This window comes from Larus michahellis, chromosome 9 (genome assembly GCF_964199755.1).
Source record: "Larus michahellis chromosome 9, bLarMic1.1, whole genome shotgun sequence".
NCBI lineage: Eukaryota > Metazoa > Chordata > Aves > Charadriiformes > Laridae > Larus > Larus michahellis.
The window spans coordinates 16606164-16632115 of NC_133904.1; the positions used below are offsets into that span (position 1 = coordinate 16606164).

The following is a 25952-nucleotide window of genomic DNA, read 5'->3' on the forward strand; positions in this document are numbered from 1 at the left end:
CAAAGTAAGGAAGACATTTTCAGGCTGGATTTCAGAGATTTAACTGCAAAACTCACCTTAATGCTACAGGAGGTATTTAGCTAACTCACGAGCACAGCTGCAATATCTCATCCCTAAAGGTCTGAAAGAGCCAGAAAGATTCTGAGTTGGAAGGTGAGAAAGTCACAGAGCCAGATATCATCCTAGCAGTGAGGGTGCCTCAGGGCTGAATTTGGCTTTGAAGTGGAATGTAGAAGAGAAGAAAGGGCGATGTCCTAAATGCCTTCAACTTTCACTAAGGTCACTAGCAGCATGGAGTGGCTGAGTATGAAATAATGAAGACCAACTTTCAGGAGGTTTTTAGCACCAACAGAATCAGGGCAAGTTAGCAGCTGACACAAAGGGAGCTGGCCTAAGGCAAGCACAAGCCCAAGGCCAAGTCATGCAGAATTGGCACACCATGGTGACTGGGCTGAGTAGTAAAGCACATCATCTTAAATTCTGTTTAAACAGTTCGCAACAGTTGCTGTAATTTTGAAGGAGCGTTGCTTCCCAGCAGTAGGCTGTGCCACTACCAGACTAAGTCAGAGATGTCAGAGCTCTGTTTTTATATAAAAATCTCACTGATATGGCAAAAGTCAGAACAGCAAATATAAATGTGTGTTTCAGTTTGAAGTGGTCTTGAGAAAAATGCAGTGAAACAGATAAAATTTATATTTTTGGCTTCTGACTTTTTATTGAATCATGTTGCACTTTTTGCATCTATTTTCAAGAAATCAGAAACATTCTGTGACTTATTCCTATTCTTTTCCCCCTTGCTTTTTGCTGCACATCTTTTCTAGTGTGGATACTAGATGTGCTGACATCCCTTTGAAAGTCAGCAGATAACATTCCTTACAAAGTCTGTAATGTCCATGCTAATGCCGTTCACAAAGATTTTCATCCCTTCTTTTATATATTCTGTTGAACACAGGGTAAGGGAAGGACAATGTGAGAATCTAATACTGTGTTTACAGAGCTGATCCATCTGATAGACTGTTTAAATCGAAAAGACAGACAAAACCAGAGATGGGAACTTGAAGAATGGCGACAGTGTAATTCCCTTCAAAAAATTCCAGAAATAGTTACCTCTACCTTCAAAAATGAAAGAAGGACCATTCTAGTATCGCTGATGTCAGTTACTTTCCTTTCATTGCCCACACTGCCATAACATAATGTGATAAGCTGTCCAGTGGCACTTTGTCATCTGCCCTGACAGATCATGACTACAGTTATGAACTGAGTAGAGCGAAGCAGCCTCCCACTGCGCGAGTGGCACCTCACTCTTCATCAGCCATGCTACTTGGCCAGCAATATCTGAACAGCAAGTAACCTCAAGTAGCTGGTATGGGGAAAAAACCCACACCAATCCAAACAACATGATAGAGCTTCTGGTCTCATTCCCTGAATAATGTTCCCAGCATATCAGAACATATTGTGAAGTCCTTTTTCTTTGCTCCTCTACAGTAGATAGGAGCTGCTTTGCTTTTGTGCTCGACACTTTTTCTGTAAGTAAGTGTTTACAAAATACTGCAAAGTGACAAAAACTGGTGAAGTGCTACAAAGCGTTTCAAGCCCACCCATCATTTTATGGGGAAGTACTGCACAACCCTCATGAAAAACAGTGTTAATGCAGTTTGCTGTAAAGCTTTTAAAACAGCGTCCAAAAACCTCCCCTAGACAGGAGAACCCCGCAGGACGTCTCCTGCCCCACCTTTCACCAGCTGCACTTGGGACCGTAGAGACAGACAAACCCTCTAAAATCAGAATCTTTCCTGCAGTGATGGGTGAGTCAATCCAATAATGACTAAAATGTTGGAAGCCATTTGCTCCAACAAACACTATAAAAAAACCCCACCGCTATAAACCAAGTGTCAGCATGCAGCGAAGTTTTTATAGCTGAGGAGCAATGATGGGATATACAATTCAAACACTGATGGAACCTTAAATATAGTAATCCAAGTGGGAGTTATTTCATTCAAATATACTCTTTCAGGCTCTAAATGCTAAAAATAACAGAAAGAAACAGCAGGAAAACAGCGTGGTCCATCTTCACTTTGGGCTTGTCTTCACTGTACAAGTTACTTTTGAGTTAATTCTCTCAGGAATACCCTCTTTGAGCAAGATTCTCGTGAAAGATCACACTTCAGAATAACTCCTGGCTTTCAGAACACATCTGTGGCATCTCCTGCAGGCGAGCCTGCGATGGCTCTGTGGTGTGCCCAGCTGCCTGGCAGTGTGGCGAGCAGCTGAATCATTCTGCCAGCAGCACAGCTGGATTAAAAGCCTACTGTCCCCCTCATCTCTGCTTAGTTTGACTGCTCAGTGATGGCTCCCCAGCCTGTGATGTGCGCTGGTTGATAGTAGAGCTCCTTTCTGGTACTCCTAAAATAGTTCATCTGACTATGCTGTGCACTCATGGCTTCAAAATAAATCCCCACGGCGTATCGTTAGCTTAAGCATCAGCAGCACTCCAGCTTTAGTACAACCTCTTCCTGCTAGAGAAAAGGGAATTTTTGAAACATCACTAATCTAAGGCTGGGGCCATTTATGTGTATAAAGAGATCACACTGGGAATAAAATGTGAGTTTAAGTCAGAATTTAACCATGCAGGAGTGCATGCCATTCAGCTAATAGTCCTGAAACAAGCTTCCCACAACATAATGGATTCTGAATTGCTCTGCACCTTTGAGTAAGTAGCCAGTTGCGTCTGTGCAAAGCAACACAACTTCTGTCTGCCCTGCAGAGAAACAACACAGCAGCGGTGCTCTCGGCTTTGCTCAAGTGTAATAGATGGGACGTTGCATTATAGGAACTTGTCGTGTTCATCTGGGACAGCACACAGAGCTTTGAGAAAATGCTATCAAACTTTTAATGATAAGTTATCATTGGTGGTATTTACATCTGACCTAAAAATGGCTATGATGAATAGAAACATATAGGTTTTACATATCCTTAATTTGCAACACTTGTCTATACACTTTAGGTCATGGTAATATGAATGAACTCTTAAGGATTCTTTCTTCATTCATGAATTAAAGATCCCATGCAAACTACTTTTGTTGTGCTCTAACACTATAAGCAGGTTTTTGAGAGAAGCACCAAATTGATGTTTGTATGGCTACAGAATATCAGCTACTATTGCAAATTAATTACTGCTTTGCCTGGCTGACATCTTCAGCAATGCCTTCAGCATGTTAATTCAATGCAGGTTAATAATGTATTCCTGAAACCAAAGGGTTAAAGAGACCTGTTTCCCCAGGATGCCATTTAAATAAGGTGCTCACTTGAGATAGTTTTGTAAAAGTAAGGTTCATGGAGGCGATGAAGCAGAAAATAGAGAGGAAAAGTGCTGAATCACAAGCCGTGGTGTGTGCTTCCTTGTATTTTTCATTTTACCTTTAAAGGAAGGTAGGAATGTGCATTCGAGGGCAGACTTTATTCATGCACAATACCGATCTTTACCTAAAATTTTTTATTTATCCATATGTTGTACATTTAGTTGTGATGATACGTGACCTGGTAACACTGGCATAGATTTACTGATGCTGCTCCTCAAAAGGCTTCACTTGTTTTAAAAATGCTGCTGTCCCTTGCACTGTATTTGATTTTATATGCTGTGTAACTTTGTATTATTGTGCGTCTCTAAAATCGCTTCAATTAAAGGTCTCTCAGGACTTTTGTTCAGTTAGAAGTCCACCAAGCAACATCAAAAGAATAAAAAATATTGACATTTAGTAAAGAGTATTATCGAAAAAAAGAAATGTGATTAAACATGGGTGGTTTGGGACATTTTTGTGCATTTAGGAACAATATTTAAGTTCAAGAGTGACAGATTTCAGTTCAGAGGTCTACACGTATGAGCAACTCTGACAGCTGCTGCTGTACGGGTGACTGAAACTTGCTATGACACTTCCTTAGACTACAAATGAAGCTGGGAGTGCATGCCAGCAAACTTAGACACTTCCTTAGACTACAAATGACCAGTGCTGGGACAGGGATTGTGCAGTCAGTTTGGGGAATGTGTAATACTGGCAGTATATATGGTATATTTCATTAGCTTCACACAACCCAAGTGAATACTGATAAAATACCTCCACAGAAATAAAGTCACCAACATTTTCCTGTGTCTGAGGAGGGAAGAATTAAACTCTTTAATTAACTGAAGCATTAAGATGCCTATTGTGTCACCTGAACTCACATCAAATAGTCACAGGAGGCAAGGGGGAAGGCCTTCAAATTGGAACTATTCCAGGCAGAATAATAACATTCTGCCCTGACAACAGTTTTCTGGTAAAGCTGATACATCACTTTTTGTACCGTTCCGCTGCTGTCAGCGGTGCCACTTGCCTCTGAGGAAGCTACTCAATATGGCCTCAGCACACATCATCTGAGCTTAGGCACACTTTCTTTGTTCAATATTTCTTCTATTACTTGCATATGTCTGGTGTGTAAGGTTAATCAGTGAGAGGGCTGCTGCTAACAAAGGTGAAACAGGCAAGTCCTACTGTAATCTGCTTTGCCTTTCGAGATTCCTTATTAAAGAAGGAGTCCCAGGGAAGAGTCTGGCAGAAGGACACCTCAGGAAACAGTTTGATTGACTGTGATAATACCAAATACATGAAAAAGTACCTGGGAAAACTCGTGTTGCAGTAAGTTCAAGGCAATGACCCCTTTGCTTTAAAAGGTACCTTAGCACAACAGGCTATTTCAGAATAGTGGAATGTATTTAACAGTGTTGTTTTAACTGTATGGTACTAAGCTGTGGTTTGGTTTTTTCTCCTTCCTCTCAGGATGAAAAGAATCAAGTATTAACAACAAACATCTGGCTACAAATGGTGAGTTTTGAAACAAAGTATGGGGTTTTTGCCCTTTGGTTTTTGAGTTTAGTTAATTTGAATTTTAGGAGACTTGCAAACGTTTGTTCTATGTCTTGCTACGCAGTGGACAAAGCCAAGCTGAATGGGAAACTGTAAGGCTGAGATTTAGGTCTTCATGTTGTTTCAGGTATTTCTGAAAACTTTTAAGAATTTGAGTCACTACATCTAAGTAAGTAACTAACTCATTGTATTTGATTTAGTCACGCTAAACTCTTGACTGTCATAAGACATCGGTGTCCTAAGAGTCCCAGGCAGAGTAAGTGTAGGTGCAAGAGCCTTATCACCCTTTCAACAAATCCACTATGTTATGGTAAATCATTTGATTGCGAAAGAGAACTGTACATGCAAGAAAAGCATTTCATCTGTAATAGCTGTTCTGATTAGCACGGATAATCACCAGATGGTTCTTCTGATGCAGGGGAAAAATTGTTCCAAAGAGGTTCATTATCTCCTGAGAGCTGCTGCCACTGTCCTAACTGAATGTCTCTGCCATCCTACTTGCTTTGCTGTCTATCTCCTTAAGAAACTGCAAGAGGATTTTAATTAAAATGGCTATGCTGTTCCCACATTGTTCAAAATGTTGTTGTTTAAACATAGGTCATCATCAGAAGTTAACAGTGAACATGAGAGGTTTTTTATGTTACTTCTCCAAATTCTGTATCTTAGTTACATGACTAAAAAGGGTACTGGAATGTCAGTTCACTTTCCTAATGTTCAGCTGGGAACAGTATACTTTTTCCCGGTTTCCCAGTTTGTTTTGCCCACGTAGGGTGTTCATTTTTCAAACAGACAGTAGCTTTATTTTACCTTATGTTGCAATGTTCAGTTGCTATAGCTGTCACAGAATTTCACATCCTCTCATATTTCTTAACCATAACTATTGCCACTGCTAGACACCACAGCAGGGAACTTGGCTCCCATTAACTCATGGCAGGTATTGCTGGCCAGGAGAAAGTTTCACTCACTTTTCAATAAATAGAATATTCAAGAACTTCATGTGAATATTTTGAATTTATTTTCTCTGTAAGGTTAACTAGCAAGAGAGCTGCTCTTAAGCAAAGGAGCCTATACAGATTTATTCTGACTTGGTTATTTTTTTGTGTTAATTTAATACTAAGAGAATTAACAAGATGCTTCTTTCCGTGCTGACTACTGTGGGCTCCTAATGCTTCCGCAAAACATTTCTACCATAAGTTTTTGCTTCACAAAGACAGGGTGATATGGGGAGCTTTCTCCATGCTATAGCAGCTAGGATGAGGATTTGCCATTAGTTTAATTCCCACCCATATTACAGAAACTGAACTGTTTGCGTTAAGTAAAGGTTTACAGAAGAGTTTTATTATTCAAGATAAGCATGCTTCTTCCACACAAACTTCACACTTCCCAGTTTCTTTAACCAGCTCATTCCGTTTAAATGTATTCTTTTTTCTTTTATTACAACATTTTTTTTTTTGCAGAGGATCTTTCTTGCACTCTGGTAGGCCTTAGGAAACAAATGAAAGACTATTTTGATGACCTAACAAAGGACAGCACAGCTAGTCCATTTATTCACAAAGAAAAGTTGACATGGAAGAAGCATTCTGCTCATGTTATTTTACAGGCTTGTTGTACAGTAAGATTAAAACTGTCAAATTTAATATGTTTTTGGCTTTGAGCTACAACAACAACAGTTGCTATGATTTCTTATGATTTCTTACCAGGAAAACAGATGACAATTTATACTCAAGAAGCTATCACTTATTTTCCTTCTCTTTCATCCCACAGCATCCTTATCCTTTTCAAGATTGGGTTTTTTTTTCCCCTAAGAAAATTCCTGATTCTTTTATATATTATGTATTTCTTTTGATTTATTGACCTTAGCACATATTGTATGTTGAGCATCTTAAGACTGCAATGAGCTGATGACTTGATTACTACAAAAATGTAGCCACTCTTCATGGCTTGTGTACACACAAAAGAAGAGAAATGTGTTTCTGTATTAACTGTCTATTAATGGTACACTAGACAGATTCAAAGCATGCTTAAGGCAAACATATGTCATTTTATTACGCTAAATGGTCTGAGGTAAGTTTTTCCCTGAATTTTCCCCTCCACTCCCTTTCTTGATATATATACGTATCAGAGATTTATCTTAAATATAGTTTATCTAATCATCACTGAAATACTTAAATAAAAAAAACTAACCTGTGAGAAAGGGGAATATAAGTCTAGTATTTATACATGCAGACTCTTTGATCCTGACCACTATCTCCATGGCAATACTGTTCAGTATCAAGATCTTAAACTTGATCTAAGTTACAGTGGGAGCCTTGCCCCCCACAGATTAATATGAATCCAGGTACCCTGAGCTTTTGCTATTTTAATATGCATCAAATGTACCTCCGCTACAGTGCAGATCATAGCTCTAAAGTTAAAACAAAATGAGGCAGCTGGATGGCGAAGCACTTTGTACACACAGCTAAACAGAGCAACCGTACAATCTGCTTAACATTATCTCTAATCCAGACTTTAATATTAAGTTTTCTATCATCCTTTAACTGCCTTTACATCATTCAGTGTCACCCTGTGCTACATCACATTGGCCATGATAACTCCTAAAAGAAGTCAGAATAAGAAATTATTGGCTCTATTAATATAAATATTATATTTATATATTTATATCAATATAAGTATTGATATAAATTGATATTATAATGCAGTTCAAATGGCAGAGAACAGGAGAGCTCGTTGCACGCACCTGAGGCGGTGGCAGGGATCCCTGCCTCAGCCTTGCATCCACTGCCCAGAAAGGGACTGGTTCTCTCAGCTCCTGACAGGGCATTGCCTAAAGCCAACACAGCTTTAGGTGTCAGTGCCTCAAAACCACCCATCCTATTTGTTTACATTGCTGGACTTTGTAAAAAAAATAGAGGTATCATAGGAATCTCAGTATTTCTACATTCAAAAAAGATGGTACGGTAAAAAATACAGTGACATTTGTCCATTAGGATGTTCATGTGAAACAATTTACTGCAAAAATGGAGGCAAAATTTCTGAAAAAAAAGAGAAGAGGCAGTTGATCAGCTTATGGAAGCTGTGTATAGATGAGCGTGAACAATGCTCATCTATTCTTCATCAATCTATCAATTAGAGAACCGTGAATGGAGCAGGCAGTGAAAAGAAAAAAACTACAAATGGAGCCAATCAGATACTCTGATTTAAGATTTCTGTAAAAAAAGTATTATAGTAAAGCAAAAGGAAAAAGCAATGCACAACTCAGACAATTTGTCCAGGTGACAAGGCGCTACAAATTCATAGTAAAAAATGATTGAGATAAATACAAAAGTACAGGCCAAGAAATTGTACAGTAAAGGTTTTACAAAAGATGTGTGATGAATGCTATTAGATGTGCTGCATGCAGCAAACCAGGCGTTTACAAACACTGTTTTAGAGGTACAAGGCCGCACTTGAATACCTGCAGCGTGAGGCTAGCTGGGCACTTGTTCGGTGTAGCAAACTGCAACTTGTCTGTGACAATAATGCAAGGAATTGTATACAACAACTTGATGTGAATACCCCACGCAAATGATTGATAACATTACGTCCACAATGCCCACTGGAAATTTTTTCTGACCTTATCGTGTCTCAAAAATTTCGACAAACGCTGCTAGACTGTTGAAGAGATGAGTATTGTATATTTACTCACCCATTTCAAAGTTTACATTTAAAAGATTAACATTTGTCATTGCAACAGCACTGTAAATCTGGAGAAGTTGTCACTGTAAGTTGTGTGATGCCTACAGCTATGAGAAATTAATGCAAATAACATAATATGGGGATGGAGAGAGGCACAATATAATGAAGCAGAGAAACTATAAGAAAAAATTAATTTTGTGAAACAAAATTAACTATTTCTTATTTGTACCTTTTGCACACAACCGTAACCAACCACCCTTGTATCCCAACAAGTCATCTTCTTAGTAAGGGGTGAAGCGTGACCTCCATTTCAGGAAAATACAGTAGCTCATGTTAATGTTTCTCAGGAGACTGGGATGTAACCAGCTTGCTCGAGCTGCCACGATACTCAGCTGCCTGCCGTTTGGGGCAGCACTTCTCTTTATGACTGTGCATGACCATATGTTCCAATGACAGAGTCTGGGATTTAGCAGCGCTAAACACAGATCAAAGCCCTCTTGGTTTGACTGCGGCAGACTCCTGCCTATGCTGGCGGCCAGGGCTGGCTGGAGGGGACACGGACAGTCCCCAGGGCGGGTGGCTCCAGTGCAGCGTGGGCCAGCCAGATGGGACACTGCAGTGGGGCTGACATCTGCCCCCCGGGCTACCCAACCGCAGGCCACTGGAGCTGCTGAGACCTTCTATGCTGGCATTAACTGTCCTGCCATTGCAGTTGTTTTCCCTGTCAGCAGTGACAGTTAGATGCTCTGCCTCATGTCTATAATGAAGTTATTACAACCTGAGAATTTCCAGCAGAAAACAAAGTTGTCTATGAAGAGAAACGTAATGGAAGTTAATGCACAAACTGTAAAAGAAAATCTGTTCTATCCCAAACTGGCACCTGAGATAGTATGAACAATAAAATACAAGCACCCCAAATCTTCTTTTATAGGCTGTTATGTGCACCGCAGTGTGAATTGAAAATGAGATTTTTATGCTTTTCATTGAGCTCTAGGTGGCCTGATTCACCCTTTCCAAACATTTCACTGCCTGAAGCTAAATAGTATCTCTTTAACAAGAGAACACCTATTTTTTTTTGGCTATCCAGTCCCTAGAGAAGTACAATAAACCAATGCATGAGATGACTGAACTAACTTTTTGTGTGTGTGTTTTAGTACTGGACAGATCATTATCTACAGTGGAACGTGTCTGAATACCCAGGAGTGAAGAACGTCCGCTTTCCCGATGGACTGATTTGGAAGCCAGATATTCTTCTCTATAACAGGTAGACACACTTGTTTTTTCGTGTGGGGAAGGAGAGAAGATCATAGAATTGCAGAATCACAGAACAGCCCAGGTTGGAAGGGACCTCGAAAGATCAACTGGTCAAACCTTTTGTGGTGAGGGGGCCTAGATAAGATTATCTAGCGCCCTGTCCAATTGCAAAGAGAAGGCCAGGCAAATGACATAAGCATCTCATCAAAATGCCTAGGTTATGAAATAGTTTTTCAAAACTTTCTAGGGTTTTGGAATACTGGAAGATTACCAGTCTCCTGTTTACACAATAGAAGGGCAGGTCTGCAAATACTTCGTAAACAACAACATCCTCCCTACCAACAATTCTAGTTCAGTTTTGTGAGATGATTAGAAAACTATAAACTTTTCTGGCTGTGTTTAATAGTACAACTTGTGATCATTTCCTCTTAAATTATTTGTTTGATCTAAATGTTTACTGGTGAATTCAAATCTGACTTTCGACTATTTGTCTAGTTTTAGTTTGGGTTTCACTACAGGCAGGACAGGTAAATGCCAGTAAGTACCTTTGCATTTTCCTATGTCCAGTTTTGGTGTCACTCTTTCTTCCTGCTGGAAAAATAGCTAGAATATTTGCTGCTCTCCTCTTCAAACTATCTGTTCTGAGTTTGGCTTATTTCAGGGACAGACAGATTGCCATCAATCCACTGCAGAACCTTTGGCTGACATTGAGAGATTCTTTGGCTGCACCATTAATGGGCAGTTCCCATCGTGGAATTTATTTAGTTTAAAAATATAAAGCACTGAGAGCTGCCTGCTCTTTAACAACTTGCCTTTTTCTGCAGTTGTTGCGGGCCTGTGTGCTGTTCCCCAGGTACTGGAAAGACCTTACAGCTGCCCTGTACATGTTGCCCTGGCTCTTTTGTGGTAGCCAGGGTATGTTGTTATTGTTTTGCTCATGCAGATGACATGAACCTTTTGTCTTCCTGATGGCTTTTTTCCTCTGTTTCTCTGCCATATGTCTACTAAGACAACCCTCCTGTGTTTTATCAACCTGGTTCCCCCTCCCCACTTCAGGAACTGCTTTTTGTTGCAACGAGAGCTGGAGAGCAGCTGTACCCAATACTTCATCTCAGTTATGTTCCCTTTTGCCATTTGATGATCACCTTTATGAGCAATGTCACTGTCACAGGTGGTGTTGAACTGTAATGATGTGATAACAGCAGCATTTGTCACCCACTTAGTACTTCTCTCCAGGCCCTGTGTTCCTACTTTTCTCAAAGGTACCATTAACACTAAATGATTGGAGGTGATCCCTACTAGAGTTCACCATGCTTAGGATAACTGCCTGTGAAGCTTACTTCTTGTTTCTGTTTTAAGCATGGCAATTGGCGCTCCAGTTGTCCACGCACCAGCCTTAAAAACCTTTCATATGCTCTGTACATAAAATGGAGCAGCATGCAACTTGGACAGATGTTTTTGCAACATGAATCTTGCTTAATGTATTTTTCAATGAGAATTTGTTTTCTTAAGCATTTATTTCTTGCTACCTCAATTCTGTAAATGACAGCATTCTTGTGAGAATATGACAAATCACACATTCATTTCTATTCTTCTGCTGAATAACACACTGTGCATGTCATAAAATTAGTACTGTACACCAGCAGTTTAGAGGTTTCCACAATAATGGATTATGACCATATTCTTCTTCATATATATCACACCTCAGAGAGACTTTCAGTGTGTCTGCGGATTTATGCTTCAATGTTTAAGTAATTATATCCAAAATGAAAGGGTAATTTTTTTAGATATATGTAATATTGATACATACATGCTGACTGTAGCTGAAGCACATTATAGAATGACAAGGGTAACTTAACTGGAAATTTTCTGTTAATATAGGTTTTTGAATCTTGGGATTGCTAACTACGGCATGGTCACAAAGTAATTATTCTACAGTGTTTCTATTTCGAACACATATTTAATCCAAAATCTTATTCCGTGTTTAGTCAGAGCGCAAAGCTATTTAAAACAAATTCTTATTCCTGCATGAAATTGCATTGGGAATGTTATGATGTTCTCTTATACTGACATGGTATTTTGAGATAGATGCTTTCAATTTCTATACACTTCACTAGGGACATGCATCTGCGGTTACAAAGAAATTAATGAACTATAAATTAATTTTTCTTTTTAATGAATATATGTTTCGCTATGTCTTAAGTCCTTATGCATCTTGCTCAGCCTAGTACAGGGAAACTTGTGGCAGCTGTATTAAATTTTACAACCAGTCTACTGTGAAGAGAGCAGGGCCAGTTCATCTGTAGTTTTTCTGAGCGAAGAAAATCTTGGCCTACGTACAAATTGCAGGATTGACTGTGTTAGTGTCATCTATGGCTCTCTTCCACTTGTTAGTTTTACTAGACTTATTACTTATTTTCCAAATGGCCGCATAATGTTCAGTACTTCTTGGAATAACAAAAATTCTAGTAGCTATGTCTCATTTTAACAGTTTCATTTCTCCAGTTTTATAAACCTGAGATTCTCCAGACAGGTCCCAGTGGGATTATATCTGCTAGGTACAGCTTTGTCATCTCAATGTACTCAGTCAATATCTGCTTTCAAGTGGTTCTACCCTGAAGAAGAAATGTAGCAAAAATGGTTTTCTATCATTACATTTGAGTGCAAAGTCTCATCAAACAAAGGTTTAGCTGCTTGGTGCATTCCCAATTGAAGCATTGCATTTCAAAAAACAATTAGAAGCACAGTGTAGAAAAACACATATGCTGCTTTTTCAGAAAAAAGATTTTCATATTTGAGTCCGAGTACCTCTCGATACTCTTTTAAGAACGTGTCTTACGAAAAGCAAAGTCACAGGGCAATGAAACACAGGTTCCTTCATCGCTTGTGTCCTTTTGAAACTTTTATTTTTGCCAATTACCAGAAACAGCTGCAAGGTCTTAGAAGCAACCCTCTGGTGCTTAACTGCCCTCTACTTGAGGGGAAGAGAACAGAGTCTAGCCTAAGAATTTTATTTCTAGTCATTACTTTCCACTTTACAAGTACTTTGTGTGACATGGATGTTTCTACATCCTAAATTTGGCTACTTGTTTGAGTGTCATCATGTAGCCCTTGTTAATTTAAAGTCAAAGCAATTACTTGTCTATCTCTAATATAGAGACCTGTTGCAGGACTTTAAGTCTGGTTTTCTAAGGAAATGAGATGTATGCATGTGCGAGCATGCACACCTGTCTGAATATATGTGTTTGTGTATGATCTCTCTGGCTGCCCCAGTGTCCTCTGAATCCATTTCTGCCAAATTTAGCAGCGCAATCAGTAGAGATCTTAGCAGCACCAGTTTCTTACAAGTGTCATGAAAAGAGGCAGCCAAGATAAGGAGGGAGAACAATTAGTGCTCCAACCAGACAAGAAGCTGCAACGTGAACTCAGAGGATCCAGCCATGAGCTCTGAAGCCGAAGAAGAGCGGACTGCGTTAGTTCAGCTGCCTTAGAATTGCCTTTTCCCCTCAAAGTGCTAGAATCCATTCATGCTACATACACAATATTTAGACTTTTCTACTTGCTTTCAGAGTTTAAATTAAATAGTTGCAAAGATTTTCAAGACCATGAGCCTTCTGCACACCACAGAAAAAAGTGCAACTCCAGATGGGCAAGTAATTATTTGGATTTAGTTTTTTCTTATCTGCATATTTCACAGACCAGTCCAGATAACTTTAAAATGTAATTTCTTCAAATACACAAGGGGAAAATAAAATGCAAAGTAACAATGACTAAAATAATGATTGCTTTATTTTAGCTTCTGAGATACAAAATTTGCATAAGAATAGATTAAAGTCCTCTTTTTTAAAAAGACTATTTCAGTATGAGTTTTCCTGCTGGAAAGATATACCATTTACTATACTTTATTTTCTGCTAGAATTATGAATATTTCACTTCCTCCCCATCTCAGATTCTTACTGTATTTTTCTGATATGTTTTAGAAGGTAATTAGAAAATTATGAGCTACTAAACCAAAAATATGCAAAGAGACATCAGAGACTTGTCGTGTTCAAATCACCCTAGACACAAGACAGGTTTTCAGATCAACGAAAGCACAGACTGCAGCAAGAAGCCAGACCCCGAGACTCGGGCCACCTCCTCTGCCCTGTCCTGCCCCAGAGCAGCTGCCACTGCGTTTGTCTCTTGTGCCACCCTGTCCCCGCAAGGTGACGGTTTGGAAACCGCAAAAACAAAGTCCAGTAGCCTGTGTCTCACTTTGCTTATCCCATGCACGAATGAAAGCCCGAGAAAGGAGCCTATGTCTATAACCAGGGCCAACAGCCGTGAGACATGAACTCAACACAGCATTTCCTGAAATAATTTTGAGATGCAAAGACAATTCACTGCTAGTACCTCCCCAGTACATTCTGTGCAATTTAATCGAGGTACCGGTTTCAATAACTATGACAATTTCTTGAACACCTAGGTCCCAAACTTTAAATGATGCATAGATCACAATCTGTAATACCTTACCACAAGAACCTGCAGTAGTAAATGGGCACTGTAAATAGGGCACAATACTATCTGAGTGTATATCCATTGCAATGGTAAGTAATCTAAACATCTTTCACAGAGTGATTCAAGTCAGCAAACTTACTGAACTTTTCATAGGAATCAGTCTTTTATTTCATCATCTAAATATTTGAAAATAGGTTCTTTCCCATCTAGAAGTTCTTAAAATTTTAATGCCTAGTAAATTCCTGGGTCATCATGTCAGGTGTAGTTGAGACTTCCTTGGCAATAGCTGCCAATTCATAATTTGAAGCACTCTCCAAGTTAAACTATGATTCTTTTCTGGAGACTTGTAAGAATGTCACACCAGGGCAGCCCTGGCCAGCACCACTACACTGACACCTCTTAACAGAATTTGGTTTTCTTTGCTGAACCCAGTTTGTGGGTTCTGAAGTAGATAATAAAGGCTGGAGCTGCATTAAACAGTCTTATGTATGACATGTAGTAACACTGCTCACCCACACCAAGGGGTAGGACGAGGCACTGGAGTATCCATCTCCTCCGTATTCATTAGCTGCAGTTAATGTAGACAGCAAGAGAACAGATTTCCCTGTACAGTTGATTGAGAAATTTTTTAAAAGTACTTACTTTCCAAATGGAAATCAACAGACCAAAGGCACCGTAATGAATAGGGGCACAGGTGAGCAGCGAGAATGAGGTGGCTCACCTTTACGTACAGTTGTTAATCAGGAACAAATCCAACAGTATCGTGCCAGTTACTCTAAGCCCACAAAAAAATGGTGACAGGAGAAAAGCTGGCAAATTTTTGGGGAGAAATAATCCTTTTACAAAGAACGGATTCGTCTCAGATATTCTTCAGCCAGTTAAAGAGCATATAACCCATTTTGTTCCTTCCCTATTCTAGTGCCGATGAAAGATTTGATGCTACATTTCACACTAACGTTTTAGTCAATTCTTCGGGACATTGCCAATATCTGCCCCCAGGTAGGCTGTTTTCACGTCATAAATGTCGGTAACTCAGAGTACTTATGTATGGTGTGGTTTCAAATTTGACATCAATTCTCTGATATTTTATTTTTCTAGTTAGCACCATCTGATAGATTTAAGCCTAGATGCATCATGAATGACACGGTTCACACTTTTGTATTAAAACCGCCATACAAGATACATTCTTTTATTGCAATTATGTAAATTCTTCTATTGTAATTCCCTATTTTGGAAGTATAAAAGCCCTTAATATAAAAAGATATTGTTTATTAAAGCCATGGTAATGCCTTTTAATAAAAATTTATTTCATTAATTTAGCTGTTTATTCTATTAATATGTTAACTTTACAATAAGATGCTTAGTAACACCTTGGATGTATTTTCTATTTGAAATGATTCACTGGATGCTTCATCAAAACAATTTTTAGTCTGAAAGGAAAGTAGTCTGTGTTTGACATTTATTTGATATCAGAAATGTATCACTGACTCTCTAGATGTATAGCAGTGGAGCACTGTGTCTGTTCCCAAACTCACTTAACATAATTCTTAGAATTAACTCTTCCTAGAATCTGAATTTTAGAAACTACAGCAATAGAGCCAAATGCTTTCCAGACAAATTAGTTTTTCCATCTAAGATCCCCAGAGGATTTCAGAGGTTTGCCTGTTGTTCTTTTGAATTTTGTTGTTCCATTTAGTGGGGGTTTTTCAATTCAATTCTCAAAGCTGCTAAATGACAGGGCCTGACTTGACGAGTGAAAAATACGAAGCTAGATCATGTAAATCTAATAAGACAGCAAATAATATTTCAGGATTTCTTATTTTATTCAGTAAAAGAAATAGAAGAAACAGATTGCATATTCTGCTTCATGTCTTTCTGAAATACAGTATCTAGAAATGTGAGCTCTTCTGTAAATATTCTCCCACTATGTGCCAAAATGGAAGCATATTTCAAAAAATAGTTTATAACACCAAGACATCAATGGTGCAGCAGTCCTTTCCCTTTTCTATGACTGACTTTTGCTATTTACATGTCAAGACACAACTGGGACTAAATATGCTTTACAAGTTAAAAAAAGAGGGTGCAATGTAGAACAAGGTCTGGTTACAAAATGTACATGAAATTATGTGGAACAAGCATTTAAATTAAGTGTTCTTTTTAAAATCCAATCTAGGCATATTCAAAAGCTCATGCTACATAGATGTGCGCTGGTTTCCATTCGATGTTCAGAAGTGTAACCTGAAGTTTGGGTCCTGGACTTACGGAGGCTGGTCCTTGGACTTACAAATGCAAGAAGCAGATATATCTGGCTATATTTCAAATGGAGAGTGGGATTTAGTAGGTAAGCTCTTGATTTCTTATTTACACTGTGAACTTGCAGCCTTGTCTCCACTGCTGAAATGGATGGAATAATGATTGGGAAATAAAGACACAAATTAAATTAATAAATGACCTAGCTAGTGGCATTTGAAACCCTGAGAACAGAAGATGAAAATCAACATTAAAAAGTAGGTGACAAAACTGCTGCTTGAATTCAGCAAGTATCTTTTATCTGATTTTCCTTTGTTATCTGACAAAAATTAGTTAATTGGGAATTAAGCTTAAAGAAGTAGTTTTACCTATATTAAAACTCAGAAAACTACATTTATCCTTTTTTAAAGAAAAAAATCACTACATAATATAGAGTTTATTCACATTAATTTCTGATTTTCTTCTTCTTCTCTCCTACGCAGGGGTTCCTGGGAAGAGAACTGAGAGTTTTTACGAATGTTGTAAAGAACCCTACCCAGACGTAACATTCACAGTAACTATGAGACGTAGGACCCTCTATTATGGACTCAATCTTCTTATTCCTTGTGTACTGATATCGGCACTTGCTTTGTTAGTTTTTCTGCTTCCAGCAGACTCGGGAGAAAAGATCTCACTAGGTAAATCCTTAATAGGATATTGCAAACATGACCAAACCAAAAGAAGTTGCCGTTTTTAAAGTTTCTTAAACAGTCTTAGCAGGCAAGAAGGAACAGCTTGTGTGCCCTCTTCTGGCTCAGGAGCTGTTTTTACTGTTTGATGCTGATGCTGTGTGATGTTTCACCCATGCTCTCAGCTTGGGGTACACTGAAGTTGTGAAACGGAGAAATTCCAGCCAACCAAGTAGAAGCATGACAGTTCCTGACTACCTTCCTTAAGAAGCAGGGTTTCATTGTTTGACGTTTACTTGCTGAAGAAAAATCCCACATTCACTGAGTAAAGCTTAAGTTTACAAATATGCATTTCAACACTTTACCATGGAATTCCTCTTAATATTTCCTTTTAATAGTGAATTGTATTAAGAACTCAAGATGCCTTCTCAGAAAGATTGATTCTAACTTCTCCTATTTTAATTTTTATAGTGAATTTTAACTAAAGTATTGGTTTGTGAAACAAATCTGATGACTTTAAGTACTTGATCCTTAAGGTGGAGATTAAATATGTAATGAAACTTTGCCCCATACAAAACTGAAAATGCACTGGCTTCTACTAAGTGAATACAGCTGTTAGGTAGGTAGAAACCAAACTGACATTTCTCCAGAACATGGTTTAATTGAGTAGTAGCCTCCCTAATCAAGACGTCCCTCCCCATATTTTAAAATTAATTCTTTGTTCCTAAATCCTTTTCCATCCTTATTGTTTAAGATTGCTCCTGAGAGAAGAGTTGAGCCTTGTTCTGGAAAGATGGGAACTCATCACTGAGCAACAGAATTCAACCTCCAAAAATCAACAGTCAAGACTGCTTGGACATAGACACATGCAGAACCCAACAGCTAATATCAAAAGATATCAAAGCCTGTCCAAGACAGCAAATCTGTTGTTCAGGAATATTATGCATTACAGCACCTGTAGCTTCCACACCAATTAACCAAGTGTCATATGCTCAAATACTCAAAATCACACCATGTGTCTAAAGCAAACAAGCAGCAAGAATTACTTTGATTTACCTCAGCTAATTAGTAAATGCTGATAAAATCTGAACAGGTACAAGGATCTAAAAATACACAGGTCTGTACAAACATTGGTACTAGTTTGGCAACACTGCTAGCCTGAACTTGAGGTAGTACAAGAAAGGACAGGAGTACCACTGATGTGCTGGTCTGAGGGTAGCAGCGGGGATGCAGCTTGCAAAAAGCACTCCTTCAGACTGATTTCCTGCTTCTTACTGCCTTGTAACTATGAGCTACTGATCTAATTTCATACTTCATGTTTATCTTTTAGGTATAACAGTTTTATTGTCTCTCACTGTCTTCATGTTACTTGTGGCTGAAATTATGCCAGCAACATCTGATTCTGTGCCCTTAATCGGTAAGCGAACTACAGCTTTTATTCACTTTTATTTTTTGTCAAACGAGGTGCAGTGACTTTGCACAAAGGCCAGCAGTAAGGCAAATTACCACCTGTACAATGGCCTACTATAATTGAATTAATTGCCAGTTGATGAGAGACTCTGATGGGTGTGATCCTCTATAAAACTTCCATGCTCTCTGCTCTGAACAAACCAGACAACCCACGTGTATTTTGGGAAGGCATAAGGGAGTCAGTTTTCCATGGAAGAAGTTGCAGGTTCAACGCAATTGGCCAGACGTTAGAAATATAGAGCTAAACATGATTAAATCTTCCCATTGTAATTAGTCAAACAGAAAGAGAAACTTTTCAAAAGAAGTAGTAGCCAGTGTCTACAATACTGGTAAAAGAAAATCTGAGGACAATTTTTGTCAAGGTTGCTTAGAAAAGGCAGGTGCTCAGTTCCACAGACAATTACTAAAGGCTGGCTACTGTCTCAAAATAACAGCTGCTCTTTCTGCTTTTGAGAAATCTTTCACAAGTACCTAACGCACTACATGTATCACTACACTGGAAAAAGAACTTAACACTATGTAGGCATGTATGTAAACAACCCTTGTAGTATCTAAAAAGCAGTATCAGCCAAAGTATATTCCTGTAATTATCTGTTTATTTTGCAGCTCAATATTTTGCCAGCACAATGATTATTGTTGGTCTTTCTGTTGTTGTCACTGTTATTGTTCTACAATACCATCACCATGATCCAGATGGGGGAAAAATGCCTAAATGGGTAAGGTTCGATTTTCATTTGTTATTCATTGCATAGATGACCAGGTCAGGGATGTGATAGAGTAGCCACCTTTACTTCTTACTGTTAAAAACATATGAATCCTTCCTAAAAATTTTGTTTTGAAAAGTAGTTTCACCAGAAATGAGATGTCCATATACCTTTTGTGTGGTTGGCTTCTTAGAGAGAGGGTGTATGCGAGAGAGAATTAATATATCTCACCTTGTTTCTATATTCAGAATCTCCTTCACAACAGCTAGAAGGAACTCAGAATTTTGCTAAAACCTAAACATATAAACGAAGATGACTTTCAAATAAGCTGCAGCTGTCAGAAGTGAAACAGGTAGAAGGAAAGATAAGGTGCTGATGGAGATTATAAATGCATGAAATACACCACCCTCAAGGTGCAGCTGCTACATATTTCACTGTTGTGCACACAGAAAGATCAATAGCCTAAAAAGCACTCATTAAAGATGGCTATTAAAGTGGAAGAGAAACGTGCTCTGAAAATCCTCATCTTTACATTTCTGGTCAAGAACATCTGTAAAGTACAAATTAAAATTCAAGTCTTTTTCTAAGCACATAAGACTTTCTTTATAATGTAGTTCTGTGAGTGGCTGTTTTTACAGAGAACGTTACACTGATATTGGATTACTAAATATTGATGAGTATCATCATCTAACTGTCCACTCTTCCTGACGTAACCCAGCTCACAGCAGCATCAGGCATTACTGAAGATGGAAAGACCTTTCTCTTTTTTTTCTTTCTAGAACAATGAGTTATTATTATCCTTACTAGGCAAAAAGAGTGTGCATACAGCAGTGCCCTGGAGACAAGAGATAATGAGATATTTCCTGGCTTATTCTGGGGTAGTAACTTTAAAATCAATTTCAATGAAGAGAAAAAAAGGTATATATCTTTAGATGCATATTTGATGATCTAAACGGGACAAACGTTTAGTACCGAGCCAAACATCCTCAGAAAACAGAGTACTTGAGGTTGCGGAGTGAGCTTTAGTGTTGAGAAGGTGAAGTCCACTAACCATTATTTGGATCAGGCCCTCAGTTAATGGAATATTTTCCTTCTTGGTGAAGCTTGATAGTGAAAATAGAGTAAGAGGGCAAGATCTGTCTCTGCTTGGGATGTTTGCCCGGATCTGAGTGGCAATGCACAGTCAGAAGAAGTGGGCCAAATCTAATACTAATAACAGTGTAAGATTTGAATATTATATGAGACAATAATATTTCATTAGTGCTTTGGAAAAGAAACACTGGAATGAGCTCTTAAAATCTGATTGAAATCAATTACAAAAGCTTGCATCTGAACTGGAACAGTCTCTGGCTTGCCTGCACTTTCTGCAAGGCTGGATTAAGGCAATGTGGAAAACAGTAAAATGATACACACTGATTAAATTTGCAAAGTATTTTTTTTTTTAAATCAAAGTAATTTTTCCATCTTTCCTCTATGCTATATCCATGCAATATTCTAAACTCTACAAGAAACTGTCATGAAAGCAATGTGAGAAGAGTGTCAAAACATTGTAAAGCTTGGTCGCCCAGTGCAGTCCAGTCTCGCATCTGTTTCAGCAGCCCCCTCTAGACAGTAATGTCATGGGAATTTAATATTAAAACACAAATCTGAGTGAAAAAACTGTAATTTACTGACTACAATTTAAAGCAGAGCTATTAAGACTATTAAAAAGTAACTCCTCTTCTGTAAGTGTTGGTTGTTTTTTTTTTTTTTAAATTCATGATTTCTAGTAAAGTTGGAAAAGGCTGCCATACCACTGTTTAAGTGTAAGGAAAAATCAACACTATAGAGGACTCTCATCGGAGGAGGGGGAACTCCCAATAGTGATAGTCAGCCTGAGGCAATCAACAGCACTACTAGAATAAGAAAGCAGTCTCAATGATTAGCAAATTAATCAGCTGGAAAACTCTGGCACCATTTTCTAGAACTTCTGTGCAGATAAAGCAGAGACCATGAACCAGCCAGTCACCCAGGCTGCAAAAGTACCAACTGCAACCAAAGACAGTGGCTGTGTGAAGAGGTGTTTATTCTCAAAAATTTTCTTTCAGACAAGAATCATCCTTCTCAACTGGTGTGCTTGGTTTCTGAGGATGAAAAGACCAGGGGAAGATAAAGTGCGTCCTGCCTGTCAACATAAACAGCGTCGATGTAGCCTATCAAGCGTGGAGATGAACACCGTGAGTGGACAGCAATCCAGCAATGGGAATATGCTGTACATTGGGTTTAGGGGGCTGGAAGGGGTTCACTGCACACCCACCACTGATTCAGGGGTGATCTGTGGGAGGATGACCTGCTCGCCAACAGATGAAGAAAACCTGCTGCACAGTGGCCACCCCTCTGAAGGTGACCCAGATTTGGCTAAGATCTTGGAAGAGGTCAGGTACATTGCAAACCGATTCAGAGACCAGGATGAAGAGGAAGCCATTTGCAACGAATGGAAGTTTGCAGCCTCTGTAGTGGATCGGCTCTGCTTGATGGCATTTTCAGTCTTCACAATCATTTGTACAATTGGTATTCTAATGTCAGCACCAAACTTCGTAGAGGCTGTGTCTAAAGATTTTGCTTAACTACTAACTACAGTCTGATTCCCTGAAGTATGATATGTAGCAACTAAGAGCGTGGTTTTTGTTTGATCGCTTGTTTTTAACGAGTATACTGCTTCTCATTGCCTGCTTTCTTTTGCCCCCCTCCCTGGTCCTGAGTTCCTTTCGGAAGAGTGGCACCATTTCAGAAGGAAAGCCAAGGATTTCTCCCTGGGCTGGCTGTGCGCAGCTCCTCTGAGCACTCTTCAGGGGGAGATGCGAAGTGGCTGTGAGTCCCTTCAGAACGACAGGGTATTGCACCACTGACTCATACACAGTTTTGAACTGGCTATTACAAAATAACAGGTAGGCAATGCCAGGAATGTTACTTCTTCCAGACTTCGTTATAAAAGATAGAAGGTGGTCCATCTTAGCTATTTGAATGAGTGATCATAAAAACTTCTGTTTAGGAGAGGATTAAGTCCAAATAGGTGAAAGCTCAAACAGCAGAGAGAAAAGGGAGAAATAGTTCCTTTTCAGTTACTGCTTCTTACTAAGTTGTGGTATGTAGCTCTCCGGCTCGCTCATAACCAGGCAGACCCATAACTCCCTCCACACATTTTACATAGAGCATATGGGACTTTACAGGACTCTGAATTTGCCTGAGACACCAGAAACCTGAAAGTTAATACGGTACACCATATAACTTGTCCTTCTAGATCTTCCTGGATTTGACCTAGAAGTTTGGCCTGAATTCTTAAACAGGCTTCACAGTAATTTTTGCAGTGTTCACTACTTCATCCTTCTCCCCAGAAAGACAGTCTTTCAACTGATGACCTTTTTAACTAACAAAAAGAAAATGAAGGATTTATGATGCCTTTATTCTCAGTTGTTTAAAAAAAAGTTACACACACTTGTCTCTTTACTGTTAACCGGATACCAACAGGGAAGAGTAACTCAGTGTCTTGTACAGGCTTAAGCATAAATGGAGAATCTAAAGCAAAAAGAAACCATTAAATCCTCAGATCAAGGTTTTAATTCAAAAATTGTTTGATCTGTATTATGCTTAGCCTTTTATAGACCTCCTTCTGTTGAGTCACCATAACACGTCTTTACAAGAAAACTGCACCTTTTCTGCTCAGTTTATCACCCAAAGAGCACTACTGAATAATAAAACTTTCTTAGGTCTGATATAAACCGTGAACTGTATAAAGATATATTTATGTATACTCACTGCATATACATCCAAGGAAAGGTTAAGACATAAGTACAAATTCTCTTAAGTCTAGACAGACATTTGCAAAGGCAAATCCAATAGTTCATCCATTTATGTTATTTCTGATTCTGAAATTCTCCCATCAAAATATGGTTAGTTTTCATGTGACTTCAATGTCTTAATGAAAACGGCTGAACTGAGAATAGCAGGACCTGAAACGTCGTGCATACAAAACAGCTGAGAATTAGTCTCTTGCTGGCACACCACTATTCCTGACCAGTGATATAAGTGGTAAAAGATATGGGGGACGATTACTTTAGCATTGACTGCTTGCTTTATCCTACAGAATCCCAACTTTTTGTCTGAGCTCTTCAGAGACAGAAATGGAGGCCTGTTGTTGTACTGTGTTTTTACTGTGAAATAAACTCAAGGCCTCAGTTTGTCTCTTAAACTGGTTTAAAATAAAGTGACTGAAATGCTTATTCTCCCTAGGGAACAATTTCCTTTTCAGAGTCTGCTCCCCTGAAAGCAGGAGAATCAAATTCACATAAACCAAGCCCAGAGTCACCACAGGTACAGTCCCTCACCTGAGTGAACACCTTGCTCAAGCACCTTCATACCAGAGAAAGCGGCAGGAGGAGTGAAAGGAAGGCAGAGTATTTCTCACTTCTTGTGAAATTCTGTCTTCCTGAAGGTTCATTCAGAACCTCACATTGCAAAGACATGAGCAAAGCATGCAAATCCTTCTTGAAAGCTCAGCTTGAAACCATGTCTCAGAATTATCTGTGAAGAAGTTATATTTTCAGGAACAATTATTAAGAATTAGTCATGCAATAATTCCTGCAAATAGTTTCTAGTTTGTAGATTGCATATGAATAGGAAACTGAGTCCAAAATCTGAAATGTGAGGTTTTGTTCTTTTGTGAATAACTACACATATCATGTGGCATGTGCTGCTCTTCTGAGTAATGTTTCTAGACTAGGCTTCCTGACGTGAATGTTGATCTGCATTGGTATTTTTTCCTTCTGCAAGTATCCCTAAGTAGCTATGTAGAGTGTTCCATTTAGTCTTTGTAAAGTTTTGGGGTCCTCTTAGAGAAGAATTTTTCAAGAAGAAATGAAGACTCTTGGGCCTACCTTGTACAATGGCACACAACTATTGCAATCATAATACATGATGCATGTAATATAGGAAGCATGAGAGTACCCCTCTTTCCACCGGAATCCATTTACAGTGTCTGTAGAAATCATCTTGCTAAATACAGGAGTTCTTTACAGAATGGTGGAGAAAGCAATTTACAATTTGACAGTAAGCTTCATTATCATTGACAGACATGCCTATGCTTAAAAACTGGAGACTGGTCTTTGGCCTTTAGTGAAGTCCTGCCAAATTCTGTAACACTGAGTTTGTAATGCTGTCAAAGTAATTCTGTCAGCAAATACCAGGTGTTAGACAAAGCAGCTGTAAGACACCAGCATCATGCCTACACTACTGCCTTTATCATTGGCAGGATTAACAAAAATGCACCAAGGGGACAAGTGAATCCTCATTTTCCTACTGTTAACACAACCTGTAAACATTTGGTAATAAGATCATTTTAAGTTTTAAATACAACAATGACAACTTCTCAGTTATGTTATTTTGCATCTATGAGTTAAATTTTCCTATAACTGAGCTGAGCAAAATTGGTATGTTTCTTGTGAAATTGTGTGCATCTTAAATATATTTGTGTATGCGCTAAACACTATTTTGATCTAAATGCTGGGAAAAAAATATTTATTTACAATTCTGGGCATAGAGATGGAAATTCAATACTGTATACAGTTTGTGTATATAATAGTAAAGACTACATATTGATGGTAAGGAACTGCTTCAATCTTAAGAGTCCAGAAAGCAGATAAGGAAAGGGTTCACCACAACTAAGCTATGACTTGTCTGACACATTCAAAAGCTCACTCTAGAGCTCAGCTGTCATGTACAATACTATGTGTGAACAATGTATACTACTTTTTCTGTTTTTATATTGAATTGTATTGAATATTTAAAAGACTTTTTAATATTTAAAAAAATTATTTAAGTGTTAATGCCAAAAAAAAGTTCCAAACATAAAATTTTAAAAGTTTAGTTTTAAATACAGATAAATTATTTAAACAGTATTTAAAATATTAAATTATTTTATATAGGAATTGATAATACTATGTAAGACTTTTTTTAAAGGTTTCTTTAAATTCTCTTTACATTCTCTCTAGCTGCAGGATGTAATCTCAGTTCACCTGTGACAATTCAACTTTTCACCTTCTTTAACAAGAAAAGAAGGTAAACCAAAGTCCCAGATTTTCTTTCCTTTTGTTATACTATTTTTTACATTAAGAAACATTGCATAAAGGGCATTAGAAAGAGATGTTACATCTGTCAGGTACTGATTGTCATATAAGCAATTCAATACCTTTTCAGTCCAGTACAAATAAAAGATTTAGATCAAGAGACTTTTGATTCTTTCTCATTTTGCTACGATGGAAACAAACTGAAGCAGTAGAAAACATGGATAGCCATAAAAGAAAGAAAAATGTCTTTGGATACATCAATCTGGGATGACAAAGGTCTTTGAGAATTAAAAATATATTCGTATCCTCCTGGCAAACCAGTCCCACACCAAACATATATTACTTCAGCCTTACATAAGCGATCAAAGTTAACTGCGTAGGACAAAAATATCATATAAGTTTTGGACTGGCCTCAATGCCAGTATTAATTTACTT

The 25952-nt window shown here is 38.4% G+C and overlaps 1 protein-coding gene across 1 annotated transcript in view; it reads left to right on the forward strand.

Moving 5' to 3' along the window:
- Window positions 1-25677, forward strand: part of CHRFAM7A (CHRNA7 (exons 5-10) and FAM7A (exons A-E) fusion) — a 42181-nt gene extending 16504 nt beyond the window's left edge. The window contains exons 3-10 of the mRNA XM_074601061.1: window positions 4812-4856; window positions 9728-9837; window positions 15244-15323; window positions 16498-16665; window positions 17057-17251; window positions 18573-18659; window positions 19319-19428; window positions 21504-25677. Of these exons, the coding sequence (XP_074457162.1) occupies window positions 4812-4856; window positions 9728-9837; window positions 15244-15323; window positions 16498-16665; window positions 17057-17251; window positions 18573-18659; window positions 19319-19428; window positions 21504-22022 (1314 nt within the window). The 3' untranslated portion in view covers window positions 22023-25677. The remainder of the gene's footprint in view (window positions 1-4811; window positions 4857-9727; window positions 9838-15243; window positions 15324-16497; window positions 16666-17056; window positions 17252-18572; window positions 18660-19318; window positions 19429-21503) is intronic.
- The last annotated feature ends 275 nt before the right edge of the window (window positions 25678-25952 follow it).